The sequence below is a fragment of the Gracilinanus agilis genome, chromosome 1 (genome assembly GCF_016433145.1).
Source record: "Gracilinanus agilis isolate LMUSP501 chromosome 1, AgileGrace, whole genome shotgun sequence".
NCBI classification, from domain to species: Eukaryota; Metazoa; Chordata; class Mammalia; order Didelphimorphia; family Didelphidae; genus Gracilinanus; species Gracilinanus agilis.
Window position 1 is genome coordinate 294,096,770 of NC_058130.1, and position 27,864 is coordinate 294,124,633.

At 33.1% G+C, this 27,864-nt stretch overlaps 1 protein-coding gene across 1 annotated transcript in view; it reads left to right on the plus strand.

Annotated features, from left to right (window-relative positions):
* The window catches only part of PJA2 (praja ring finger ubiquitin ligase 2), a 113,190-nt gene that overhangs the window by 66,803 nt on the left and 18,523 nt on the right, over nucleotides 1-27,864 (plus strand). Inside the window, 3 exon segments of the mRNA XM_044662489.1 lie at nucleotides 14,440-14,625; nucleotides 26,223-26,277; nucleotides 26,279-26,313. Coding sequence (XP_044518424.1) covers nucleotides 14,440-14,625; nucleotides 26,223-26,277; nucleotides 26,279-26,313 — 276 coding nt within the window.

A 27,864-nucleotide genomic window follows, 5' to 3' on the forward strand; every position in this document is an offset into this window, starting at 1 on the left:
TAAGACTCTTAGAACAGTCTGTATCCAGTAAGATGTACTTGAAATATAAAACTTCATTTTACTCTAGGCTCATCCTTAAACCCAAGATGTTTTTTTTCTTTTCTGCTTTAATGCCAATCTATATCTTTTCTGTCTCTGAAAACAGAAGTTTCCTTAATCTATAAGCACTACTGAAAATAAACTTATTAAAGGTTTGCAACTGCTAATTTTATAAAATGAAAAGAAAGGTTAGTATTGTAAAAAGCATACTTTTTTGGGAAATTTGACCAAATGGTTGAATAAGATGTATATCAATTTTCTTCTCCCATTTATCATCTTGAAACTACAAGATATGTTTCACAAAATTAAAAGAACAAAGAAAAGAGGAAAGAAAAATTTTTAATCAAAATCCTATGGAAAAAACAATGGAGAAACTAAGAAAATTGAGTAAATAAGAAAGACTTCTTAATTTAGTGAAGATTGTGAGGTAAAAGAATACAAGGTGAAATACTTAGCAGAAAATGGAAATAATAGCTGTTATAACTACAGTTGCACATCCAGAAATGAAAATGAAGTTACTATATAAGCTCAAGATTTACTGAATGTTCTAATAATTAAAGGAACAGATACAGATTAAAGCTAGAAGTTTAAAAAAAAAACAGGCAGTAGAATTGATGGTTTGCATCTGAAGGAGTAAGGAACCAACAAACTGGAGCAGCTGCCAGACAATTCATAATTGTACCAAGCACTGATTTTTCCAGATTACCACCAGCAACTCTAGGAGGATGAAATATATTTTATAATGCTTGTGACCTTTCTTTTTCAGTTTTTAGAAATATTTTCAGAAGGCTGAAAGGTTTACTACAACAGTGGGAAAAGAATGAAAGACAAATATACTGACACAGCAAAAAAAATGTTAGAGATCAAAAGACAGTAAAATTAGAATGTGTGAAATCTTTACAAACTGAAGCAACTGCCTGACAGAAGAGCTTAGTGAAACAATCTAAGGATCTTTGGCCCGCAGAAAAACATCATGAAACAGAAAAAGACAAGTATATTTCAGTAAATAATAAAAGTAAATAGGTCAAAAAAATTGAAAATAGAAGACAGACCATACAAATTAGTAGAATTAATAGGCTACCCACAAAAAGGAATGCTAATTTTAATTTGCCCAGAAATAAATTTGCCAAGCTCCAAAGCTTTGTGGTCAAAGAAAAGATTTTGGAAGCAACAAAGTGTTGATATGCTTGCCATAGAACACAAATTTGAATAATGCGGGCCTTCATAGATGATAAAAAATGAAAATTTATCCTGTAGCAAATATTCTATATTTAATATTTGATAACTATTTAATTTGTACCCATATAATCCTAGAGGTGGGAGGTGGAGGAAGAACATATGGGGACAAGATGGATTTTTAATAGAATGTTTTCCAGGCTTTCTGAGCAAAACATGGGTGAAAATTGGAATACAAATTCAGTGAACAAAAGGAACTTATGGAAAGTAAACAAGTCAAAATAGTTTGAAAGTTTTAGAAAATGAATGTTATACATGCTACAAGGAATGTAGTACAGAGAGGGGGTGCATAACAGTTTTGCAGGCTTTGGCTGAGTTCTAATGTCAGTTAGGAGTTTAGAATCTTAGGAAAAATTTCAGTTGGACCTGGGAACTCGTGGAGTTCGGAACCAGGGCCAGCTGAGCTCCTTCTGGGGATTGAAACCTTAGCCTAGTTTTGCAGTTTTTTGAGATTTGTTAATTTAGATAAAACTAAATAGATAAAAAAAAATTAGATAAAAATCTCCATACCCTACCTCATTTCCTACCTTAATTTCCCTTACCTAAATGTCTGAGAGGAGTGAATAAGGAGAGTGAATCAGAGAGTTAGTTCAAATCTATGAGAGTTTAGTCCTACCCTTGCAGTAATTTATCTAGAGAGGTTTTGTATCCATCATTCTAATCCCTTTTGATTTCAAAGTCACCTTGAGAGCTGAGTGAAGGCAGAACCTTTCTCAGACTCCATTCCTGCTTCCCTTCCCCCACCTGATGTTTCTCTAAGCAGCTGTTAGGGCTTCCTTGATCCTTTTACCCTGACAATCTATCCTGAGAAGACAATAAACCCCTTTGTGTTTAAAACAGACCTTTTTGTTACTTCATTAGTTAATTAGTAAGAAAGGAAAGAAGAAGAATAGAATCAATATACTCTGGGTTTGAAGGAAGCTGGGGTATCCATCTTGAAGGAAGTATAACTTCAAAACAAGTCCCTTCCTGTGATATTAACTAAAGCCTGTAGTTAATTTCAATCAGTCTATTTCCCTTCAGTGTTTGTCTTTAGCCTAAGTCCTAGTCTGTATTCCTGCTGCTGTTTGCCTGTTTTAGATTAGTTCATCCTCTCCCTGGCAATCCTTGTTAACTCAGTGTTATACTCCCTGAACTCAGACATTCCCTTATTTCTTCTACCACCTCAACTGCCATCCTTCATCATTGAACCTTCCTCATCCACTATATTGCCTTAACTTCCCTACTACTTACTCTATTCACTTGATTACCTCCAGCCTTGGATCCCTTGCCTTGTCTTATTCCCTGATCTTACCAGTTATTACCCCTAGCTTCAGCCTCATATTATATCCTGCATCTCCCTATTACATCCTACCTAATCCCCATATTACCCCCCTTCCAAATCCCCTATAACAGGAAAGACAAGAATATTTTCCCTTGGTAGTCCCACTTTATCTATAGATTATCAAAGGTAATAGAGAAGTATATCTATGGCCTTGGGTGATCAGACAAAAGTGTCAAAGAGAAGGAGAGGGAAGAGGGCCATAAAAAAGTGACTTTTGCTATTTCCTGAAATTAAGACACTACAGGTGAAGGCTATTTAAAAAAGAGAGAGAGAGACTGGACCAGGAGAGGATAGCTCATTAAACCATGCACTTATCTGGGTTGAGAAATGGAGGGTGGAGGTAGGGAATGGATTTACTTCTCTTAAAGCTAGCCACAATCTAGAGCTGATTTTTTTAATGCAATGATTTGAGTCTGAACTAGGAAGGTAATTAATGCACAGCTGAGACCATGTGTGGTTCATTTCAAGCAACATAGACTTCAGGTAATGAATATAAATTTTTAAAAAATTATATCCCTGAATTTAATGAAGGAAAAACAGACTTGGCAGTTATAATAAACTTGTATATTAATAAGTAAAATTTAACCTAAAATAAAGAAAGTCGTAAAGTGAATTCAAAACCAAAACTCCAAATTTGTTTTAGACAATAAACTCATTTAAAAATTAAAAATTCGGGGGCAGCTGGGTAGCTCAGTGGATTGAGAGTCAGGCTTAGAGACGGGAGGTCCTAGGTTCAAATCCAGCCTCAGACACTTCCCAGCTTTGTGACCCTGGGCAAGTCACTTGACCCCCATTGACCACCCTTACCACTCTTCCACCAAGGAGCCAATACACAGAAGTTAAGGGTTTAAAAAAATTAAAATTAAAAATAAAAATTCATATGAAGATAAAATGAAGGATGGGAAGAAAATTTATAGTTCATCTGAATAAAAACAAATAGGAATGGTGATTATTTTGGATAAGATGATAAAAATAATCTCAAGAAACCAGTGGGAAACTGTTGCACTTAAAGGCACCCTAGAAACACCCAAATTGTTATATAGTATCTAAGTAATGAAAAGAGTTAACTGAATTTCAAAAGAGAATAGATACTAAGAAAGTAATTGTAGGTTGACATTTATTATGACTCTTTCAATCAATTCCATCAGAAACTTAAAGAAGGACTGTTGTACCCAAATTTTAATACCTAACCCAGGTTCATGGCCAGAGGAAGAATCACACTGACAATGCAATATGCAAGAAGAGGCTCATTCTTTACTAGCAATAATAGCTAGGGTCCCTAGGCAGAGAGGCGTGCCTAAACCGACCCCTTGGAATTCTTAGCCAAGAGTCTATATAGAAATGTTTGGGGAAGGGAGTTGGTACATACATAATTATCAAGGTAGTGTCAGGGACAGGTGGTCAGGAAGCATCTGGGGAGGGGGGGTTTCAGGGTCAGGGATCTGGAAGCATTTGGCAAACATACATTAAATAGGCAAATATTGTTAAGCAGGCAAACATAGACAAACATTCCTCAAGAAGGTTAATATTCATTAGATAAGATAGCTTCAGTTTTAGGTTTATGATAGGGGGAGATAAGGAAGACTGTGCTGGGAAACCTTGGGGGCTGGGGGTAGCTTGCCCAGGCCCCAAATAGTTCAGTAGTCTGTCAAACTAATTTTTAAATCCAACAGGACCTCAGCAGAAGATGTGCTAGCTATTTGGCAATTATTGAATTAGAATTTAAGACTGACAAGATCCTTAGGGTCATCTAATGCTAGAAAAAATGTTAAAGAGTCCACCCTCCCAAATGTCTGCATTGTACAGATGAGGAAGCAAAAGTTCAAGGAGATAAGTCAAAGGGGTCACACAGGTAGTAAGCAACAGAGGCAGAATTTGAATCCAGAGCCTCTGCTCCAGAATCATTGCTCTTTCAGTTTTACTACCCTTTCTCCTACTTATTTCCCAGCCTTTCATAGAACCTTTTTTAAAAATTGTACTGGCTTAAAGTTATAGCGCATAAAAACCTATATTTAAATTCAAAAAAGCAAAACCCTTCAACCCTTTGTAGACCATTATAGACAAAATTTATAGATAATAAAAGAAATATAAATAAAATATTTAATTGGAGACTAATATTATCAAAAAGCTAGTAGTAAAAGCAACTAGTATAGTTAATAGAATGAAAACAGTGATATGGCAGAATTTATATATTGAAGCTAAAACAGACCTTTAGAAAGTATTTAGGAACATATTAATGAGAAAGATCAATAAATTTGACTGCATTTTTTAAATACAAAAAATAAAAAACTTCCCCAAAGAAATGCCGAAGAACATATTTTGAAAATCCAGTGAGCATTTATTAAGCATCTCTTCTGCATAAAAAACCGGGCTAAATGTTGGAAGACAGTGACAAAAAGAAAAAGCAATCTTTTCCCTCAAGGAGCTTACATTCTATAGAGAGTATGCAGCATTTACACAGATATTTGAGGGAGTCAAGAATACCAGCAACTGGAGGGGTTCTGGAAAAACTTCTGGTAGGAAATAGTATCTAAACTAAGCCATGAAAAAAAAAAAAAGGATTCTAAGATATGGAGTTCAAGAGGGAGGGTACTCTTGTAACATTTCCGGTATTAAAGACACCTTGTACAATTACATGAAGTCAGGAAATGGAATACCATATTTAAGAAATACAACTAATAGAGTAATTTGGCTGGACCATTGAATGTGAAAAGGATAAAATATGCCTGGAAAGGTAGTCTGGAGTCAGAATATTAAGAGTTTAAAATGGTGAGGTTTTATTTCATCTTGAAGATAAAAACGTCATTGAAACTTCATGAGACCTATGATTTCAGAACTTCCATTTGACAGCTATTTAAAGATGAACAGTATTAGAAAGGAAGACAGAAATTTACAATTAATAGGAGGAAACAATTGAGTACAGTACTTAATGCTAATAATCTTTTTGTGAAAAGAAAACTAAAGTGAATGAATTTTATTATTTTCAGTGTTAGGCATATTCTGTTTAAAATATATTTTTAAAATTTCATTAAATATTTCCCAATTACATGTAAAAACATTTTAACCCTCCCTAAAACATTTTTTGAGTTCCAAGTTCTTTCCCTTCTATCTCTACCTCATGTTTGAGAAGGCAAGCTATTAATATGGTATTTATCATACAAGTCAAGTCATGAAAAACATTTCTATCTTATCCATGTTGCAAAAGAAAAATACCCCCAAATCCCCAAGGAAAATAATTAAATTTTAAAAATTCTTAGTTTTAATTTATTATTTTAAATTAATTTAAATTAAATTAAATTTTAATTAATTTTTAATTTAAAAAAATTTGCTTCATTCAGTCTGTACTAAATTTATCAGTTCTCTTTTTATGAAGTAAATAATAACTTTCATCATGGATCCTTTGGAATTGTCTTTGATTACTGTCTTGATCAGAGTAGCTAAATTGATCATTTTTACAGTATTGCTTATACTTTATAAAATGTTCTCCTGGTTCTGCTCATTTCAGTTCATGTATGTCTCCCTAGTTTTTCTGAAACCATCCTGCTTATACCACAATAGTTTATGATTATGCAACACAACTTGTTCATCCCCAATTGATGGACATTCCCTCAATTTCCAATTCTTTGCCACCAGAAAAAGAGCTTTTATTAAAAAAAAAGGTTTGTTTCTTTAATTTTCTTGGGATATAAACCTAGTAGCAATATGAGTCAAAGAATATGCAGTTTTATAGCCCTTTGGGCATAGTTCCAAATTGTTCTCCAGAATGATTGTTCAATTTATAACTCCATCAATAGTGAATTAGTGTCCTAATTTTCCCATATCCCTTCCATCATTTGTAATTTTCTTTTTGCGGTCATGTTAGTTAATATAGATGTGAAGTGGGTATCTCTGAGTTTTAAAATTTTACACTTCTTTTGAATGAATTTTTATTGGCAAAAAAAATGAAATGCTTAAAGCAACAAAAAAATCTCTAAAATTAAATAACATCATTTCAGAAATAAACTGAATGAGTCATAAATTAATTTTTAAAAAACATTCCTGGCTCATATGAATCAAATAAAGAACAAATAATATCAATGCTATGTGAACTTTTAGTAAAAATCAATTATCAAGCATTGACTTAGCTCCTACCACATGTTAGACACTATATTAAGCTCTGAGAATACAAAAATAAAAGCAAAAATATTCCTCTTAAGGTAGAGACACTATATAGATAAGGTTGGGTAGAATACATACAAAACGAAAACAAGACATTTTGAGAGAGAAGGTACTAGCAGATGAGAGCACTACAAAAAGTTTCGTGTTGAAGAGTGGCATTTAAGTTGAATTTTGAAGGAAAATAGGGCTTCTGGGAGGTGGTTGTGAGAAAAGAGTATTCCAGGCATAAGAAATATAAAGAAGCATGGTAATGAAATATCATTTCTGAGGAACAGCAATAAAGTCAATATGGCTATATTGTTGATGGGAGTAATATAGAAGAAGATTGGAAGAGTTGGTAGGGGTTCAGTTATTAAGAATGTTAAATACCAAGAAAGGAATTTTTATTGATCCCTATAAGGGATTGACATGATTTAAGTCTCTAAGGGATTGACATAATTAAGTCTTTGCCCCAAGAAAGTCATTTTAGAGGAGCTATGTATAAATAATTATTAGTACCAAGTGGATAGATTGAATGCAGAGAGTTTTGAGTAGAGAATAATTATAGCAGGTTGTTGCTGTTTTAATAGTCTAGGTAAGAAATTATGTAGTCTAGGATAAAGATACAAAAACAAAAAAATACAAAAACAGTCAAAGACTTTGTGTTCTATTTAAAAGGGAAGAATGGTGTATTTAAAAAGTGCTTTTAATTATGTAAATCACTATAGATATGTAATATATAGTATTATGTAATAGTATTGCATAGTAGTTTTATGTAATAATTAATACTAATTATTTTAGTAATACAGGATTGACTCCATTAGAGTTATATATTTTTTTAATCTTCAAAGATTTTTATAACATTTTCCTCTCAAAAGACAGAGTTGTGGCCAAATTTATATTCTGATTCCTCAGTGAACTTCTTGGGGAAATATATTTACACAAAAAACAACCCAAAATGAGAAAAAGAGCTAGACTTTATCAGATACGTATACATAGAAAATCTGTGCTGGAGATGAGAAAATGTTAAGGTATTCACTAGTGGAATCTTAAGATACTGAAAATTGGAAAAATCATGAACTTAATTTTTTCCCAAAAGACAGCCAAGATAACAGTGGACCAATTTGCCCATATTTACTTTCCCATTTCTACTAAATCTGTGAGAATAATCCATAACACACAATGCAGGCATGTTTTATACTTGTCTTGTTTTAAAAAAAAGGAAAGTTTTTACAAATGGTATTTTGCTGTAGACCAGTGGTGTCAAATTGTCATAGAAATAATGGGGATTACTAAACCACACAGAAGGATCCTTGGCAAGTGGCATTTTGACTTAGTTTTAAAATGTAATATTATCTGTTTTATTGTATTTTAAAAAAATGTTTCCCAATTACATTTTAATCTGATTCATACCATTCATAGGAAGTGTTGTGGGTCACCTCTGGTTCACAAGCTTGCATTTTTAACACCTTTGTTTTAGAGCACATCTTTGCAGTCATATACATACACCAAAAGGTAGAGCAGATGCATGAACTATACTGTATATTTTTATTGTTTACTATAAAAGTATTTCATTGCGGTAGTCTAGAAGAAGAGTGAAAAATGCAGAAGAATCAAAATGGCAGTGGTAGGATGGAGTACAAGGAGCTCTCCTCCACAAAACTACTTCCCATGGATTTAGAAAATGTACCAGATCAAATACCAATGGAGAAACCAGAAAAACTTAACTTTGAGTCATTTGTCCACTCCAGTATGACATAGGGAGAGAGAGATCTATAGACATTAGGAACATGGTAAATGTTATTGTATACCATATGATAGAAAAAGATGCCCCATTTAAAATAACCATAAACAGAATTAAATACCTGGGAATATACCTACCAAAACAAATCCAAGAATTATATGAACATAATTATAAAATACTAACTACACAAGAGGTTCAAATTCACCTCAAAAAGATTTTTTCCCAGAGCTTCCCAAACTATTTTAATTTTTTAAAGTGACTCAGTTTCAAGAAACGTAGGACACTTAACATATTTCATGAGCTAATCCCAATTTGTAAACACAAATACTTTATGAAATATAGATAGGCCTTGGTCAAAAGATTCCCGTTTTCAAGGTCTAGTCCTTTCTTATTGTCATTTTCATTAAGGGTCTTTCAATTTCTTTCCAACACTAAGGACCCTTTCAAATGAAAAGAAACCATACATTTGAACTGGTTTTTATATCCCAAAAGTTATATGCTGAAAACAATAAAATATGATCAGATAAAGGGATTTAGGTATTAATGAATATGGAAGTAGAATACTTGTTGCCAAGATCAAGGCTAGGGCCACTGCTGAGAATAGAGTAGAGGAATAAGTCATGTGAAACAAGTAAAAAAAGAGCAATTAATAAGTTAGCGTCTTTTAGAGAATGTTGGGTGTTCACTCTGTATGTTGAAGTTACTTAGTATGAGGGTAGATGAGGTGGAGAGAAAACATGAATCAATCACTGAAGATAGAAGGAGATTGCCCTAAGAGTGGATAGATTAACAGCTCTCAGCATCTTGATTAGGTGATAAATATGGATTGAATGAGTCTCAACTGATTGGTGGTTCAGGAAGAATCTGAAAGTGATGATGGGGAGCAAGGATTATTTCTTCTCTGATGGCAACCATTTCTGAAGAGAGTGGCTAGGGATGTCATTATGAAGAATAGTCTTGGTAAGAGTCAAAAGATGGAGTAATGAAAGACAAGATGAAAGCAAGTTTGTTAACTATGGAGCATGTATTCTGTCAAGCACAGTGTAAGGGGTGGGAAGGTTTGGAGTAGGACATTAAGTTCAAAGGGATGAAAATAAAAGAGCAAGCCATAGAGGATATGGGATGGGATTTGTATAAATTGGAAACCAGAGGTTTATAATCACATGGTGAATACTTCCTATATCTCTTTTCCCTTTCGTGATTAAACTTTTTGAGAAGGCTGTCCCTAATCATGCCTCCACTTTCCTTCTCTCATTCTTTTCTTACCTCTGTAGTTTGACTTCTGATTCAAGAAAACTGTTTTCTCTGAAGTTAACAATGATCTATTAATATAATGGTCTTTTTTCTATCTTTATCCTTCTTGATTTCTCTGCAGTATTTGATACTGTTAGTTACCCTCTTATTCTTTTTTTTAAATTTAAACATTTATTAATATTCATTTTTAACCTGTTTACATGCTTCATGCCCCTACTTTCCCCTTCACTCCCCCTCCCCCCACCCATGGCCGATGCACATTTCCACTGGTTGTAACATGTATCCTTGTTCAGGGCCTATTTCCATATTGTTGTTAGTTGCATTGGTGTGGTCCTTTCGAGTCTACATCCCCAATCATGACCGCCTCAGCCCATGCATTCAAGCAATCGTTTATCTTCTATGTTCCTCTCCTGCAGTCCTTCCTCTGAATGTGGGTAGCGTTCTTTACCATAAGTCCCTCAGAGTTATCTTGTGTCATTGCATTGCTGCTGGTACATAAGTCCATTACATTCCATTTTATATCAGTCTCTGTGTACAGTGTTCTTCTGGCTCTGCTCCTTTCACTCTGCATCAGTTCCTGGAGGTCTTTCCAGTTCACCTGGAACAACTCCAGTTTATTATTCCTTTTAGCACAATACTATTCCATCATCAGCATATACCACAGTTTGTTCAGCCATTCCCCAATTGAAGGACATACCCTCCTTTTCCAGTTCTTTGCCACCACAAAAAGCGCAGCTATAAATATTTTCATACAAGTCTGTTTATCTATGATCTCTTTGGGGTACAAACCCAACAATGGTATGGCTGGATCAAAGGGCAGGCATTCTTTTATAGCCCTTTGAGCATGATTCCAAATTGCCAGCCAGAATGATTGGATCAGTTCACAACTCCACCAGCAATGCATTAATGTCCCAATTTTGCCACATCCCCTTCAGCATTCATTACTCTCCCCTTCTTTCATTTTAGCCAATCTGCTAGGTATGAGGTGATACCTCAGAGTTGTTTTGATTTGCATTTCTCTAATTATTAGAGATTTAGAGCACTTTCTCATGTGCTTATTGATACTTTTGATTTCTTTACCTGAAAATTGCCTATTCATATCTCTTGCCCATTTTTCAATTGGGGAATGGCTTGATTTTTTATACAATTGATTTAATTCCTTGTATATTTAAGTAATTAGACACTTGTCAGAGTTTTTTGTTATAAATATTTTTTCCAAATTTGTTGTTTCCCTTCTGATTTTGACTACATTGTTTTTGTTTGTACAAAAACTTTTTAGCTTAATATAATCAAAACCATTTAATTTGCATTTTGTAATTTTCTCTAACTCTTGCTTGGTTTTAAAATCTTTTCTTTCCCAGAGATCTGACAGGTATACTATTTTGTGTTCACTTAACTTATTTATAGTTTCCCTCTTTATATTCAGGTCATTCACCCATTCTGAATTTATCTTGGTGTAGGGTGTGAGATGTTGATCTAAACCTAATCTCTCCCATATTGTTTTCCAAATTTCCCAGCAGCTTTTGTCAAATAGTAGATTCATGTCCCAAAAGTTGGGCTCTTTGGGTTTATCATACACTGTCTTGCTGACATCATTAACCCCAAGTCTATTCCACTGATCCTCCCTTCTATCTCTTAGCCAGTATCATATTGTTTTAATGACTGCTGCTTTATAGTATAGTTTAATATCTGGTACTGCTAGGCCCCCTTCCTTCACATTTTTTTTCATTATTTCCCTTGATATTCTTGATCTTTTGTTATTCCAAATGAAATTTGTTATAGTTTTTCCTAATTCAGTAAAGAAATTTTTTGGTAATTTGATAGGTATGACGCTAAATAGGTAAATTAATTTGGGTAGAATGTTCATTTTTATTATGTTAGCTCGTCCTACCCATGAACAATTAATGGCTTTCCAATTGTTGAGATCCAGTTTTATTTGTTTGGAAAGTTTTGTAGTTGTTTTTGTATAATTGCTGTGTTTGTTTTGGTAGATAGATTCCCAAGTATTTTATATTGTGTAGGGTGATTTTAAATGGTGTTTCTCTTTCTACCTCTTGCTGCTCTAATGTGTTGGAAATATTACCCTCTTATTCTTGATGCTCCCTTCTCTCCCTCCCTGTCCCCATTTATCTTTCCACTTTTCTGACACCTTATCCTCACATACTCTTGAGTCTAGTGACTTTGCTGTTCCTCAAATATGACACTTCATCTCCCAAAGCTATATTTTCAATGGCTATTCCCTGCTCCTGGAATTCTCTCTCTCTCACACCTGGCTTCTTTTAAGTTCTGGCTAAAAACCCACTGTATAAAAAGCTTTCCCAATCTCCCTTATTCTCTGTTGATTATCTCCAATATATCATGTATATGCTTGCTTATACATAGTTGTTTTAATGTACAAGCTCCTTGAGAAGAGGGAGTTTATAAACTTTTTACTCTCACTAGAATGAAACTAATATTTTTTGTGTGAGCAGTATTATTAAATATCTTCATGTTTTTAAAATTTTTCATTTAATACTTTGTGATAGTGATTTGAAGTTCTGGTTCTAAGTCTTTTTTTAAATTACATTTTCATTGCATTCTTGGATTGGTTTTACTTCATATATTTCATTATTTCCCTGACTTCTGAATGTTATCATTTTCTCCAGAAACTCATCATCCTAAAAGATTAGCTGAGTTCAGAAACTCAACTCCTCCCTGTCCCTTGGGTCCCTCTCCATCTAATTTGGAAAGGGTTAGGGGAGGACATCTGGAGATCTATTCCTACATTTCCCTTTTAAGGAAGGGATGGGGCTCAGGTATCCTTCTTTCCCTTCCCACACCCCTCTTTTCAGCTTCTTTGTAGCCATTGTTTTCTCATTAGATTGTAAGCTCCTTGAAGGCAGGGGCTATATTTGTAGCCCTAAACAATGCTTGGCACAGAGTAGGCACTTAACAAATGTTTATTGTCTAGTTACTAAATGTTGGAGTAGATTTCTGGTCATGGTTATGACATCCTTGATGTTTATGTTTTTAAAAAACCCAGCTGAAACCAAACTTGCAAATAGTCTTTATAGTTATAACAAAACAAATTTATGATATTTTCCCCATTTCAACATTGTACACAGAACAGCCTTATTCAATACTATCTAATTTTATATATGTTTCTCTTAACATGTTTTTCAATTTTCTTCACAAGGATTCATATTACTTAATCTGGGTTTCCAGAGTGTAGAAGATGAGATAGACAAATAGATAGATTTTGACAAATTGGATCAGCATATTTGAGTAAATTCATAGAATCACAGAAGTGAAGCTAGAAGAAACCTCAGAGGTCATCTAGCCCAACCCTTTCATTTTACAGATGAAATAATTAGCTCTTGGAGGCAAAATGAAAACGCTCAAGTTTATGCAGTAGCATGAAACATGGGCTCCATCACTACATGGTCAGTGTTCTTTCTTCTGTTCCTCACTCTTAGATGTCATGTGTTTTACTCTGGCATTTTATTATGCTTTGCAAAACATCTGGTATTTTGCAGAATGGGCTTCAGAGAAGAATGAAAAAATGAGATTAGGCAATTGTTCAAAAATATTTAAATCTTAGTTGTCATTTTTCAGTGTTGCAAAATATTTAAAAGTTGTTTGAATTTCCAATAAATTCATTAGAAAAATTTATATTTTAAATTGAATTCAAGAAGTCTTAAAGTTTAAAAAATTTTAATTATTCTAGGCTCAGATGAATTTCAGATTACACATGTTAACAGTTCAGATGGCTAGCTTATACTAAGGAAGTGTTGCCAAGGAGAGTTCCCCACAGACCTTCTTCAGTGCATGGGTAAACTGATTTACATTTAGAAAATTACCAGCAAGAGAAAGGAGGAAATTCTAAATTATTGAAAATTATAAATTTAAAATTATTTGTGAGTTATCATTCTATGTAAGTAAAATTACATAAAGACTTATTATTTTGAAGTATAGAATTTTCAACCTAATTGCTTAAAAAGCATAGCCAACTAGAATTCCCAATAGACACCCACAAACATATTTTAGTGCAAGGGTAAAACTCATTTATATTTGGTAGATTAATTATTCTTTTGTAAATAGATGCTACCAAAGTTCTTAAAAACTCTATTTGAAAATATTAAATATTCCCCTTTGCAGCCTTGTGTGCATTACTAATTTACACAAATAAGTCTTTCATGCATAAACTTTATATATAAATATGATAAAAGCAAATGTCAACTGAACCATAATGGGCAGAATGTGACAAGTTCTGAAATGGACACTTATATGCTAATGTTTTACTATATTTTCATAGTAGTTATTGATACATGAAGTTTGTTTTTTCTAGTGTGATAGGATTTTTTCTTTCTGCAAAGGGAAAGAACATGGAATAGTATTGAAGTAAAAAAACACTATTAAGTAAAATCCTTAGCTTGTTGTATACTGAAGAGATCTTAGAGAGTATCTAGTCCAAAACTGAAATCTAGTTAGTGACATCTAGAATCTAGGTCTCTTGAACCCCGTTCAGTCATTTTCCTACTATATCATTACAGTTCTTTATAGTTTGTATATAGTCAAGAAGCAGGTAATCATAAAATATGAAAAGCATTAGTTCTTTTTAAAACTTAAAATATCCATTTGCAAACATTAGAATTTTAATAGCATCATTTTTATAATAAGTTTTAAAATTATATCCTTTTTCCCCCACAAAAAAAAAATGTAAAAGGGACCAGACTTCCTTGGAAGAGGGAGAAATTCCTTGGTTGCAATACCATGAAGAAATTGAAAGTAGTAGTGATGAGGAAAATGACCCTGTCAGCCATTTTGTACACCCAGGATTTTTCATGCTGGATGGGAACAATAACCTGGAGGATGACTCCAGTATGAACGAAGACTTAGATGTGGAATGGAGGTATGTATTACATAGTTATGTGGTATAATATGGTTGATTATTTATCAGGTAAGAGGTGTTGATATTAAATTATCAAGGTTAATTTTTTTTAATTTAAATTTTTATTAATAATCATTTTTAACATGGTTACATGATTCATGCTCCTACTTTCCCCTTCACCCCCCGCACTCCCCCCACCCATAGCCGACGCACATTTCCACTGGTTTTATCATGTGTCCTTGATCAAGACCTATTTCCAAATTGTTGGTGGTTGCTTTGGTGTGGTAGTTTCGAGTCCACATCCTCAGTCATGTCCACCCCGACCCATGCATTCAAGCAGTTGCTTTTCTTATATGTTTCCTCTCCTGCAGTCCTTCCTCTGAATGTAGGTAGCATTCTTTACCATACATCCCTCAGAGGTGTCCTGGGTCATTGCATTGCTGCTGGTACAGAAGTCCATTACATTCGATTTTACCACAGTATATCAGTCTCTGTGTACAATGTTCTTCTGGCTCTGCTCCTTTCGCTCTGCATCAGTTCCTGGAGATCTCTCCAGTTCGCCTGGAACTCCTCCAGTTTATTATTCCTTTTAGCACAATAGTATTCCATCACCCGCATATACCACAGTTTGTTCAGCCATTCCCCAATTGAAGGACATACCCTCCTTTTCCAGTTTGTTGCCACCACAAAAAGCACAGCTATAAATATTTTCGAACAAGTTTGTTTATCTATGATCTCTTTGGGGTACAAACCCAGCAATGGTATGGCTGGATCAAAGGGCAGGCATTCTTTTATAGCCCTTTGAGCATGATTCCACATTGCCAGCCATAATGGCTGGATCAGTTCACAATTCCACCAACAATGCATTAATGTCCCAATTTTGCCACATCCCCTCCAACATTCATTACTCTCCCCTTCTTTCATTTTAGCCAATCTGCTAGGTGTGAGGTGATACCTCAGAGTTGTTTTGATTTGCATTTCTCTAATTATTAGAGTTTTGGAACACTTTCTCATGTACTTATTGATACTTTTGATTTCTTTACCCGAGAATTGCCTATTCATGTCTCTTACCCATTTATCAATTGGGGAATGGCTTGATTTTTTATACAATTGCTTTAACTCTTTGTATATTTGAGTAATTAGCCCCGTCAGAGTTTTTCGTTATGAAGATTTTTTCCAAATTTGTTGTTTCCCTTCTGATTTTGACTACATTGTTTTTGTTTGTACAAAAGCTTTTTAGTTTAATATAATCAAAACCATTTAATTTACATTTTTTAATTTTCTCTAACTCTTGCTTGGTTTTAAAATCTTTTCTTTCCCAGAGATCTGACAGGTATACTATTTTGTGTTCACTTAACTTATTTATAGTTTCCCTCTTTATATTCAGGTCATTCACCCATTCTGAATTTATCTTGGTGTAGGGTGTGAGATGTTGATCTAGACCTAATCTCTCCCATATTGTTTTCCAAATTTCCCAGCAGTTTTTGTCAAATAGTGGATTCATGTCCCAAAAGTTGGGCTCTTTGGGTTTATCATACACTGTCTTGCTGATGTCATTTACCCCAAGTCTATTCCACTGATCCTCCCTTCTGTCTCTTAGGCAGTACCGTATTGTTTTGATCACTGCTGCTTTATAGTATAGTTTAATATCTGGTACTGCTAGGCCCCCTTCCTTCACATTTTTTTTCATTATTTCCCTTGATATTCTTGATCTTTTGTTATTCCAAATGAAATTTGTTATAGTTTTTCCTAATCCAGCAAAGAAGTTTTTTGGTAATTTGATAGGTATGACGCTAAATAGGTAAATTAATTTGGGTAGAATTGTCATTTTTATTATGTTAGCTCGTCCTACCCATGAGCAATCAATGGCTTTCCAATTATTTAAATCAGTTTTATTTGTTTGGAAAGTGTTTTGTAGTTGTTTTCATATAATTGCTGTGTTTGTTTTGGTAGATAGATTCCTAAGCATTTTATATTGTCTAGGGTGATTTTAAATGGTGTTTCTCTTTCTACTTCTTGCTGCTCTAATGTCAAGGTTAACTTTTGAGACCTAGTTGTATTTCCTAGCTTCTGATGTATCCAGAAGTATTTCAGAATCTGTGACTAATAGACACTCTTGAGTCACTACCTTGATGCCCTGAAGGTATTTTTAAAGGGAGTAGGAGGATTTCAAACTTGTTGGGTAGAATAAATGAATATCAATACAAATGAGTGCGCAGATCCATCTAAATGCTTTAAAATCCCTTTATTAGATACAGTGATAAGAATATTTAATAGGTTGTCTTTTCTACTAACACTCAATGGCCACAAGTAAATCTTTGACTCACTCTTTCTCAACTGAAAAACAGGGATAATACTACTTTTCCTGATATTTTGAATAAATTCTATTCATGTCCAAACATGATACTTTAGAACACTAATATAAACAATGATTATATTATTACTTATCTAGCTACAATTGCTAAGCAAATACAATATCCTTTATAAAAAATTTGAGCTTTTTGTTTCTTCCATTAGAATTTTTTTTCTCTTTGAGAAGATAAGCTTTTTATTGGTCTTTGAAAAAAAGGGATAATGACTTATATTTTCATATAATTTTAACTTTGAAGACTTTTTTACTTTTAACTTCATTCTAATTCATCCTTTTCCTGGGGAATAGATAATGATTTAGCTAGTATTTATTGGCCTTTTGGTAATATCTTTGCAATTCCTAAACCCCAAATAATAATGACGTTTGATATAATTTTAATGGGAAAAGCTTCTTGACAAACCATTAGGTTTTTGGATTCACTGTTTTATACCAAGGTTTCTGTGAGGGTTTCAATTGAGAATCTTCTCAGTGAATCAAACAACCACTTGAATATTATACATTGCTTTCTTGGCACCTGTTTACTTGAAGTTAGTGAATGATGTTAAACTCTGGCTATATCAGTATTTTAAGTTTTTAAGATCTTGTCAAAGGAAAATATATATTGGTGCAAATAGTCTTTGATCAGGTAAACCCTTCTTTCTACCTTTAATTATTGTGTTTAAAAAAATGAAATGTTAGCATTTTGGTCATCATTATACTTTAGTCAGGAAAAAAAAGTAAAGAAGGCTTTCTTATCCAAAGATTCCTTCTCTTCCTTTTTCTTTTCTTGCTTAAATGCAACAAAAACTTGCTTACACTTTAGGAGAGGGCATCATCACATAGATAAATTGTAATTTAGATTTCCTTTCAAATTTTCATTTTTTTAATTCATATTATACTTCTTGGCTACAAATAGCAATTTATTCCTTTCTCATTTAGAAAAGACTATTTGGAAGTGACTACTTTTTAAAATAAGTTTCATTTACATTTTTTAGAAATCCTTTTTGAAGTTTATTTTTGTTATATTGAACTTAAACACCCACAAACATTAATGCCTTTCTATGTCAAGAGTAAGATAAAAAGATTGTATATGAAATCACAAATCTCTGTTATGTGCAGATTTTTTGAGGGCAGTGAGGTCTAAAGTGTGTGATTAGAGCTAGAAGGCCAAGAGAATCTTAAGTGAGTTACCCGGGGTCACACAGTTAGTGAGTGGTCAAAGTATGATTCACATTTTTCCAATCCCAAATCCACTACTCAATCCATTTTGCAGCCATATTAGTTACAAAGTTGATCTGCTTATCCATTTTTCCTTCTGAATCTCCTTTTTGCTTCTATTTTTTTAGTGCTTCATTTGTACTTTTTCTTTCTTTGCTTTTTTTTGAAGGGACATCACTATCAATATTTCCCCTCCCCTCATTTCTACCAATATTTCCCCTACAGAATTAGAAAATCTTTCCTTACAGCAAATAAGCACAGGCAAGCAAGTCAGATTCATATATTGTCATGTGTGTATATCCTATTCTGCATCTCTAGCCCATTGCCTCTCTTTCAAGAGGTGGGAAGCATGCTTTATTATCATTCCTTAGGAATTAGGATCAGTCATTGCTTTGATCAAAGTATTTCACATAAGTATTTATACAAATTGGAGCCATTCCTGGTTCTTCTCACTTTACTCCGCATTTTTCATACACATTCTCCCAAGTCTCTCTGAATCCATCTCCTTCTACAGAGATTTGTGATCTCTTTGTCCTTCATTTGAATTTTGTTCTACCTGTATAAAAGTAACCCATTGGCAGTTTGGTATGGCACAGAATAAATGAATGACTCTAGGTACTATTGGCATTTTTATTGTGTTGGCATAGTCAGACTATGATTAGTTACTACTTCTCTAGTTGCTTAGATCTGTATTTCTGCAAAGAGTGTTATAATTATACTTGGAAAATTTCTGAGTGTGTCTTGGTAGATAATCTCCCAGGTGTTTAATATGTTCAACGTTTGCCTTGCATATTCCATCAGTTTCCTTTTCTAGTCTTATTGCTATAGCTATTTTTTTAGAACTACAGCAAATAAAAATGATGATGAATATCCTATTCTTTTTCTTACCTGAATGACTTTTAACATTTTTCCATTAGAGATTATTCTTGCTCTCAGTTTTAGATAGTTTATGTAATGTTGAATTTAATTGTTCTTTGAATGCTTGATAGAATTTACCTGTATGTCCTTCTAGTGCTAGACATTTTTACTTTAGGAATTCTGTTATGATTCTTCTTTTATATAATTTTCTCTTGTTTATGATAATTTCTTCCTGGTCTTATGTGAGTTTAACTGTGATTCCCTGAACTTCTTTTTGACAGCTAGCAGAAGTTTTTCTTTGACCTAGAAATTCTGGATTTTGGCTTTAACATTCTTGGGAGTTTTCATTTGAGATTTCTTTGTAGAGAATACCAGTAGCTATTTTTGATTTTCATTTTACTCTCTTCATCTTAAAAATATAGTCAGCTTTATGATATAATTTCTCAGAATGAAGTATATATGGTTTTTGTTTGGTAATGGTTTTCAGCGATTCCAGTGATTCATGTTTTCCAGATTATTTTTTAATAGGAGACATCTTCCATTTTCTTCAATTTTTTTCAATCTTTTGATTTTGTTTTGATATTATTAGATCTAGTTCTTTCCTCCAGAGCTCTTGTTTCATTTATGATCTCATTTTTCATTTCTTTCAGATATTATTGTAGTCTTTGTGACCAATCCATCTTTTTTAAATCTATATTACTTGTAGTTGATATGGAATTACTCTCTTCTTCTAAATTTACCTCATAAATGTTTCTTGACTGACAATACTTTTTTTTTTTTGATGTTTGGCATCTTTTGTTTCCTTGAATATCTAATTAGAACATGAACAGTTTTACTATGTTGCCTCTTCCAATTTCTAAAATAAATGTATTTTATAAAATAAGACCTTTCCAGGTTTTCTAGATGTTTGTATTAAAATGCAAAAAGTTTCTACTCAGCTCTTATCTTTTTATTTTTTTTGAATTTGAGTTTGAATTGAGTTTGAAATTCCTTTAGTTTCATGAAAAATCCTTTTTTTCTCCTTGTAAGATAGTCAGTTTTGCTGGCTAAGTTTTCTTGGTTATAAGCCTTAGTACTTTGAACTCTTTCTTACTATTTGAAGATTTTCTTTTTTTAACCTGGAACTCTGGATTTTTGGCTGTGATGATCCTGGGAGATTTCATTTGGGAATTTCTTCCAGAAGATGACCTATGGATTCTCTCTATTTTCACATTGCCCTGTGGTACTAATAAATTTTAGTAGTTTCTATTATTACTTCTTAATTGTTATCCAGATTTTTTATTTTGTCATTCTTTGGGGGAAAATCTGATGATTCCTAAATAATCTTTGCTTAACATATTTCCTAGATTTTTCTTAAAGAATGTACCTTACTTTACTTTTTCTTCTTCTTTTTTAAATTTTATTATAAAATTAAATTAAATATCTTCTGTATGGCCCATTTTATTTTTCAGGGAGTTTGCTACTTTTATAAAATTTTAGTCCTCTACTAAGCTGCTAAATATATCCAATTCTTTCTTCTAGAGCTCTCATATAATTTTCAGTTTTTTCTTCTAGAACTCTCATTTGCTGGTCAGTGACCTGCTTTGCCATTCTGATGGTTGTAGGCACTTGAAAGCAATCCAGAATCAGAATTACCCAACTTGAAGATTTCATGTGTCTTGGCTCACCCTTGATCTGTGCTTCCTTGCATCTTTATATACCCTAAAGAGTATGTATGTGTGTATATATATATATATATATATATGCCCTAAGTATATAGCTGCAGTCTCAAGGTTTCTTTGGCCCAGCCACATGCTGGAATGCTGCTATGTACTAGGTCTCTAGACTTTTCTGGCTAAATCCTTTATGTAATGCTTGTTGACTTCTAGCCTGATATTTCTTTGGAATTATTAATTCTTGTTTCACATAGTACTCTATTTTTATCCCTGCTGAAGTAGTTTTGTTAGATCTAGATTGTTTTTTCCCAGCAACTTCATCTTAACCTGAAGTCCTTGAGAAGATAGCTCTTTCTTCTAGTATGAGATAATATATTCTGGTTTTATTTATTTTCCCAAGCAATTAAGCTTCCTTGGGGAAAGCATTTTGGGGGAAAATATATAGCTTGGTAAATTCTATTCAAATTCTAATACTATTTTTTTTTCTTAAAGAGAAAACTCTAATAAATTATTTGTAATCAGTATTGTTGCATTTGCTTGAAAAATCAATTTGTCCCATCACCTACTATAAAGATGTTTCCTCCTAATTGTAGCAAAAATACTACACTGTCTAGTATTTAAAAGGACATGAATATAATTAATAATCATTAATAGGAATGATTTTTTTTCTGCTCATGAGATATATTGAACCTAATTATTTTTAGATTTGTTATCAATTACTGAAGAGAAATGTATATTTCAAACATCATCAATTAAACCATATATATTTTAATTTACAAGTTAATGTCATCTATCTGCTCAGTAATCACAGTATGTTATAACTACAGAATAAATCTCTCTGAATACCTCATAAGATTTCTTTATTAAAATCTTACTTATAGGGTAGTTTATGTTATTTATAATTAAGAATTCAAAATCATAATTTTAAAAGTATAAAACTTCTGACTTGAGAAGCCATTGGTTTTTTTTATTACATTTCCCAAAAAAGCTCAATCAGTTTAGCTTACTTTAGAGAAATTAAATAGAGAAAAAGATTTGCTTGCACAGAGGTTGTTATGTAAAATTGAGTTTGAGTTATCTTTATAGAGTAGGAATATCTATCCTTCTTAAAGACAAATCCAGCTTAATATGTAAGATTTTAAGAAGTTCTCAATGGTTATGAAAATGAAGAGATCCACTTGGTTTTTTTTCCTTTCTTGCCTCTATGATAACTCCCTAATGATATATAATAGCTGTATGACTTATGGCTAAGGCACTTACCCTCTCACTGCCTCAGGCTTTTCTAACATTATATGTTACAGAATTATTTTCAACTGTGTTGGTACTCGAGATTTTATCACCAAGAGTTTTTCTAGACCAGTGAAATTATAGGTCTAGATCCTGCTACTGCCTCTATCTCTTCCCTACAAAAGTTATAGAATAATAGTAGAATAGGACTAATAAATAAGAGCTCCCTTATTTAGATTACTACAAAGTATCTGAGTATATTTGAGCAAGAATGCTATGAATTCTGACATTTGAATGAGCAGTCAAGATTTGATTTATTGTGGCCAATAACCTATCAAATAAGGAGGGAGACAGTTCTTAGAATATTACTAATTTTGGGGGCAGCTGGGTAGCTCAGTGGAGTGAGAGTCAGGCCTAGAGACAGGAGGTCCTAGGTTCAAACCTGGCCTCAGCCACTTCCCAGCTGTGTGACCCTGGGCAAGTCACTTGACCCCCATTGCCCACCCTTACCAATCTTCCACCTATGAGACAATACACCAAAGTACAAGGGTTTAAAAAAAAAAGAATATTACTAATTTGAAGCATGGTTTATATTATATTGTTATTTCCATATTAATTTGAGAGCATTTCTATTTTATTTTAATTTCTGTTTTCCATGGTGTTTGACAATTCTTTTTTAATATAGTACAAGTGTTATTCCCCAATTGATAAATGGTCAAAGTATATGAACAAGCAGTTCAGATTAAGAAATCAAAAATATCTATAATGATAGGAAAAAATGCTCTAAACTACTATTAATTAGAGAAATGCTATTTAAAACAACTCAGAGGGTACCACCTCACACATATCAGACTGATTAATATGAAAGAAAAGGAAAATGATAACTGTTAGAGGAGATGTGGGAAGATAAGAATACTAATGCATTCTTGGTGGAACCGTGAACTGATCCAACCATTCTGGAGAACAATTTGGAACTATGCCAAAATGATTATAAAATTGTACATATTCTTTGACCCAGCAACACCCCACTACAAGGCCTGTGTCCCAAAGAGATCAAAGGAAAAGGAAAAGGATCTACATAAACAAAACTTTTATAGCAGCTTATTTTGTGACAGCAGAAAATTGGAAACTAAGGAGATACCCATTAGTTGGGAAATGGTTTAACAAATTATGGTATGATTATAACAAACTACTATTGTCCTATAAGAAATGACAAGCTTGACGATTTTGGAAAAGCCTGGAAAGACTTACATGACCTGATATAGAAGAAGTGAGCATAAGCAGGAAAACACTGTACACAGTAACAGCAATATTGCATGATGAAAACCTGTGAGTGACCTAAGATATTCTCAGCAATACAATGCTCGAAGACAATTATAAAGGACTTAGGATGAAAAATACCATTTGCCTTCCAGAGAAAGAACTGATGAATTCTTGAAAGCCTACCAAGTAGTTTTTTACTTTTTTTGGTTCATTTTTTTCCATAAAATGACTAATATAGGAAAATGTTTTACATAATTATACATGTAAATTCTGTATCAGATTGTTTACCATCTGAGGAAGAAGAAAGAGAAGAAGGCAGAGAATTTGGAACTCAAAAAATGTTTTTACAAACAATGTTAGAAATTGTTTTTACATGCAATTAGAGAAAAAAATTAGATATTACTAATAGAAAATACTGCAAGTGTTGACTTTAAACATTCACGGTATTTAAGACACAGTGTATAATTATAAATGTTTCTGGTAATGACAAACACATTTTACTTATGGTCTGCCAGAGGAATTTCTTTTTATACTCTTAATGAAAGCAAAAAAAAAAAAACCCTGCAAAGTTATATATGACAAAGGGATATTGTTTTGATATGACTAATGAAGTAAGCCAAGGGAAAAAAATTTTAGGAATTCATTTAGAATTAGTGCTTTCAGATCAATCATTTATAATTATACTCATTGAAATGAACATGCTTCAAAATGAAGTAGAGAGTATAGATTTCAAATTACCATATCTAACTTTCAGATACTTTTTCTTTGAAGTGATTTAGTTAATAAAGTTGGCTACCCTCATTCACTTGATTGATTGATTGAACCAGTTTTGTATTATGCATATACAGAATAGACATTCTTTTTTGATAACTTTTTACTATACTAAAGGGACTGTGTCTGATAATGTGGACATGGATTTAGGGGAAAATTTGTGCTGATTTTGTTGCTCCAGAAAAGTGCTTTATTAAATTTTTCTGGAGTACAAGAGAATGTCCTTAATCAAGTAGATCTTCTACACAATTCAGTCAGCATCAAGGACATGTTTATTGGATTTTTCTTCTTGGAGATTGGGGGTTGGAGGAACACTGGGGAAATGGGCTTTTATCCAGAAAAGAAGGATTTAAAAAAATATAGAATTATTGATGGTTCAAATGAGTGAATTGATATAAATGACTTCCAGCCTAAGTGATGATGAATGAAGCAAGTACTTAAAAGTCCAAAAAGTACTAATTTAAATGGATGAGAAGAATTTTTTTAAAGCTTTATGTAATTGAATTCTTATGAGGTGAAACTGTGGAAAGGGAGACTGAAGTTAAACATTGGAATTAGAGGAAATATAGCTGGTCTTTGCATTATCTAACCTGAATTCAACATAGGGACAAAGGAATTATGTAAGAAAAGAAAGATAAAATCATTGAGTCTCACTCTGATGACTATATCTAGAAATAATATGAGGAAAGACATAACATTGATAAACAAATAGTCTGGCTTATTCATTAGCAGTCAAAAAAGTCATATTGAGAATTATTAAATTATGTAATAGAAAAATTACTATTAAGTATTGATTTGTTTTATGAGGAAATAGAAATTTGAAAGAATGATTAATGTTTTAATATCTGTGGTTATTAATCACCAAATATTAAGTACCTTTTATGTACTAAGCAATGTACTAAGTACAAGATGTATACAAATATAATAGTGAAACAGGCCCTCAAGGAGCTTGTTTTGGTTAAAAATAACAAATTGAGAAAAAATACATGTGATGACTTTTCCTAGATTAATAATATAAGGGATCCTAGAAATGATCTATGAATAAATCCTATCATCCCATTTCATGTGAAAGGCAACGTTGTATAGTAGAGAAAAACACTAGACTTATGAGTTAAGAGACCTAGGTTAGAGTTGTCTCAATCATGACCTAGTTTTGGTGACCCCTGCCAAGTTAATGTAATCTTAATAGCCTCTGTAAAATGGAAATAATAATGCTTATGCTATGTAGATACCTCACAGGCTTGTCATGTAAGCACTATACTAAAGTACTATATAATTACATGTTTTTTTTAAATTATTATCTATATATTAGTTGATAATCTAGGTTTTTTTATAAAAATGTTTTGTAAATGAAAATACCATCAGTTTCCACAAGAGAAATCAACTTACTGTAAATATATTTTGTAATTTTCCCCATGTTGCAGATTTACTTTAAATATATGAAATGTAGTTGAGGTAATATAGTTACCTGTACAGCTAAGTCTCCTATACCAAATTTGTATATCCTTAAATAAACAAGCACCCACTATTGTATACACTGTCCTAAGTGTTGGGAATATAAAGATAAAGTGAAATAACTGTTGCCCTCAATGAGCTTACATTCTAATGAAGGAACAGCATGTGCATATCCTAGGATCAAATAGTTAGAGATGGAAGGGGCCTTAGAGTTCATTGAGTCCAACTCAATCATTTTACAGATGAGGAAACAAACCCAGAAAAATTGAGTAACTTGCCCAGCTTCACACAGCTAATCAGTGTCCAGGTCAGGATTTGAACTTCGGTCTTCCTAATTCCATGTCCAGTATTCTATCACCATCTAAACACCTTGTTTAATTACAGTATAGTTACAAAATTGATAATGAGCAACCTTAGCTAATGATATTTAAAAAATTAAATTACAAAGTTAATAAGGTACTAGCAGCTAGGGGACAGGGAAAGCAAGAAGTACCATGGGAATCTGTTCTCAAAGTAAAGAAGGAATTCCAAGAAGTGAATATGAGGAGGGAGAACATCCCAGTCCTAGGGGCAACTAGTACAAAGAAATGGAGAGAGAAGATGGAGCAGCTTCTGTGCAAATTATCAAGTAGGCTGTTTTGGCTAGACCATAGAAAGCCTGGAGGGGAATGATATGAAAGAAGACTAGGAAGGAAGGAAGGGGCTAGTTGGTGAAGAGCTTTCAATACCAAAAAAAAAGGAGTTTATATTGTCTCTTCCCCATAATAGAAAACTGAAGTTTATTGAGTTAGATGATTAACATACTCAGACTTTCATTTCAGGGAAATCTCTTTGGTAGCTGTGTGGAAGATGCACTGCAGTGAGAAGAGGCATGAGAATGGAGCATAATTCAGAGGCTATTGTAGGTAACAGGTGGGTGATTGTGTGAATAGAGAGAGTGGGATGTATATGAGATATGTCAGAAGCCACAGGATTTGGGAAAGTAGATTGAGTGAGAATGAGGTGTTTAAGATGATACCAAGTCTGTGAACCTGGGTATCCTGAGAATTGTGATGTCCTCAATGGTAATAGAGAAATTCAAAAGAGAGGTGGTTTTGAAGGAAAAGATGAATTTTATTTTGAACATGTTGAGTTTGAGAAGCTTACAAGACATTTAGTTTGAACTGTGTGGTAGACAATTCACATATGGGACAGCAGCTCAGAAGAGAGTCTAGAGATAGATATAAAGGTCCAGTAGTCATCTGTATTGAGAATTATAATTGTACCTATGGAAGTTAATAAGATCATTAGTGTAGAGAGAAAAGGTAAGAATGCACAGGGTATCTTGGGATAACCCACAGTAATTTAGTAGGAATTATCTAGATGAAGATCCAGTAAAGGAAATAGGTACGAAAAATAAAGAGAGAACAATGTCAGGAAAATTCAGGGAGAAGATATCCATGATGATGACCAGTATAAATTCCAATACCTAAAATAACTTTTCTGCATATAAATGCAACGAAACCTTAATACAAAAAAGTCTTTGGTATTTCTTGCTACAAACCTTGTATCTTAGATATCATAAACACTCGGTAACTTCAGTAACCTTGGATAGTATCCAAAAAAGATCAGGATGTGAGGAGTTGCTTCCCATTTCAAGGAGCCTATAGTGATTTGGTGTTTACTTACAAAACCAAAGATAATTCAAGCTAGAAAATTATTTTTGTTTTGAAGTTTTCAATCCTAATCATATGAGAAGGCTTTTGGGTCAGTCAACAAGTATTTACTTATCACCCACTATGTGTTAGGCTTTGTGCCAGAAATCAGAGATACAAATAAAATGAATGAAATAATCCTTACTTGCAAGAAACTTAATGGGGGAGAAAACAAAGTTGTAAAAATGTATATGGAAGAAATATAAATAGAATACATAAAACTAAGAAGTCAGTGAATGTAAAGTTTTTGAAAGGGAAGGCACTAACAGTTGAGCACATCAGGAAAGGCTTTATGTAGAAAATGATGCTTAAGCTGTGTCTTAAATGAAAAGGAGGATCCTATGACTCAGAGGAGAGAAGGTAATATATTCCAAAAGCGGGGGGGGGGGGCAGTATAATGGTATGTTATACATGAGAAACAGAGAAAAGACCAGTTAGACTGGATCACAGAGTATTTAAAGTATATAAAAGTAATGTATAAAAAAGTGGTAAAAATCTAGATAGGAGCAAAATTATGAAGGACTTTAAAAGCTAAACAGAGGAGTTTATATTTGCTCCTAGAGGTAATAGAGAGCAACTGGAATAGATTGAGTTGGGGGAGTTACATAGTTAGAACTATATTTCATTCAGACAAATCACTGGCACTATTCTGGACTGAAGTAGAAAGAAACTTGAGACAGTGATACTGATTGAAATAATCAAGGTGAGAAGGTACAAAAGCCTGAATGAAGAGAATATATTGAATGTAAAGAAATAGTGTGGAGGCAGA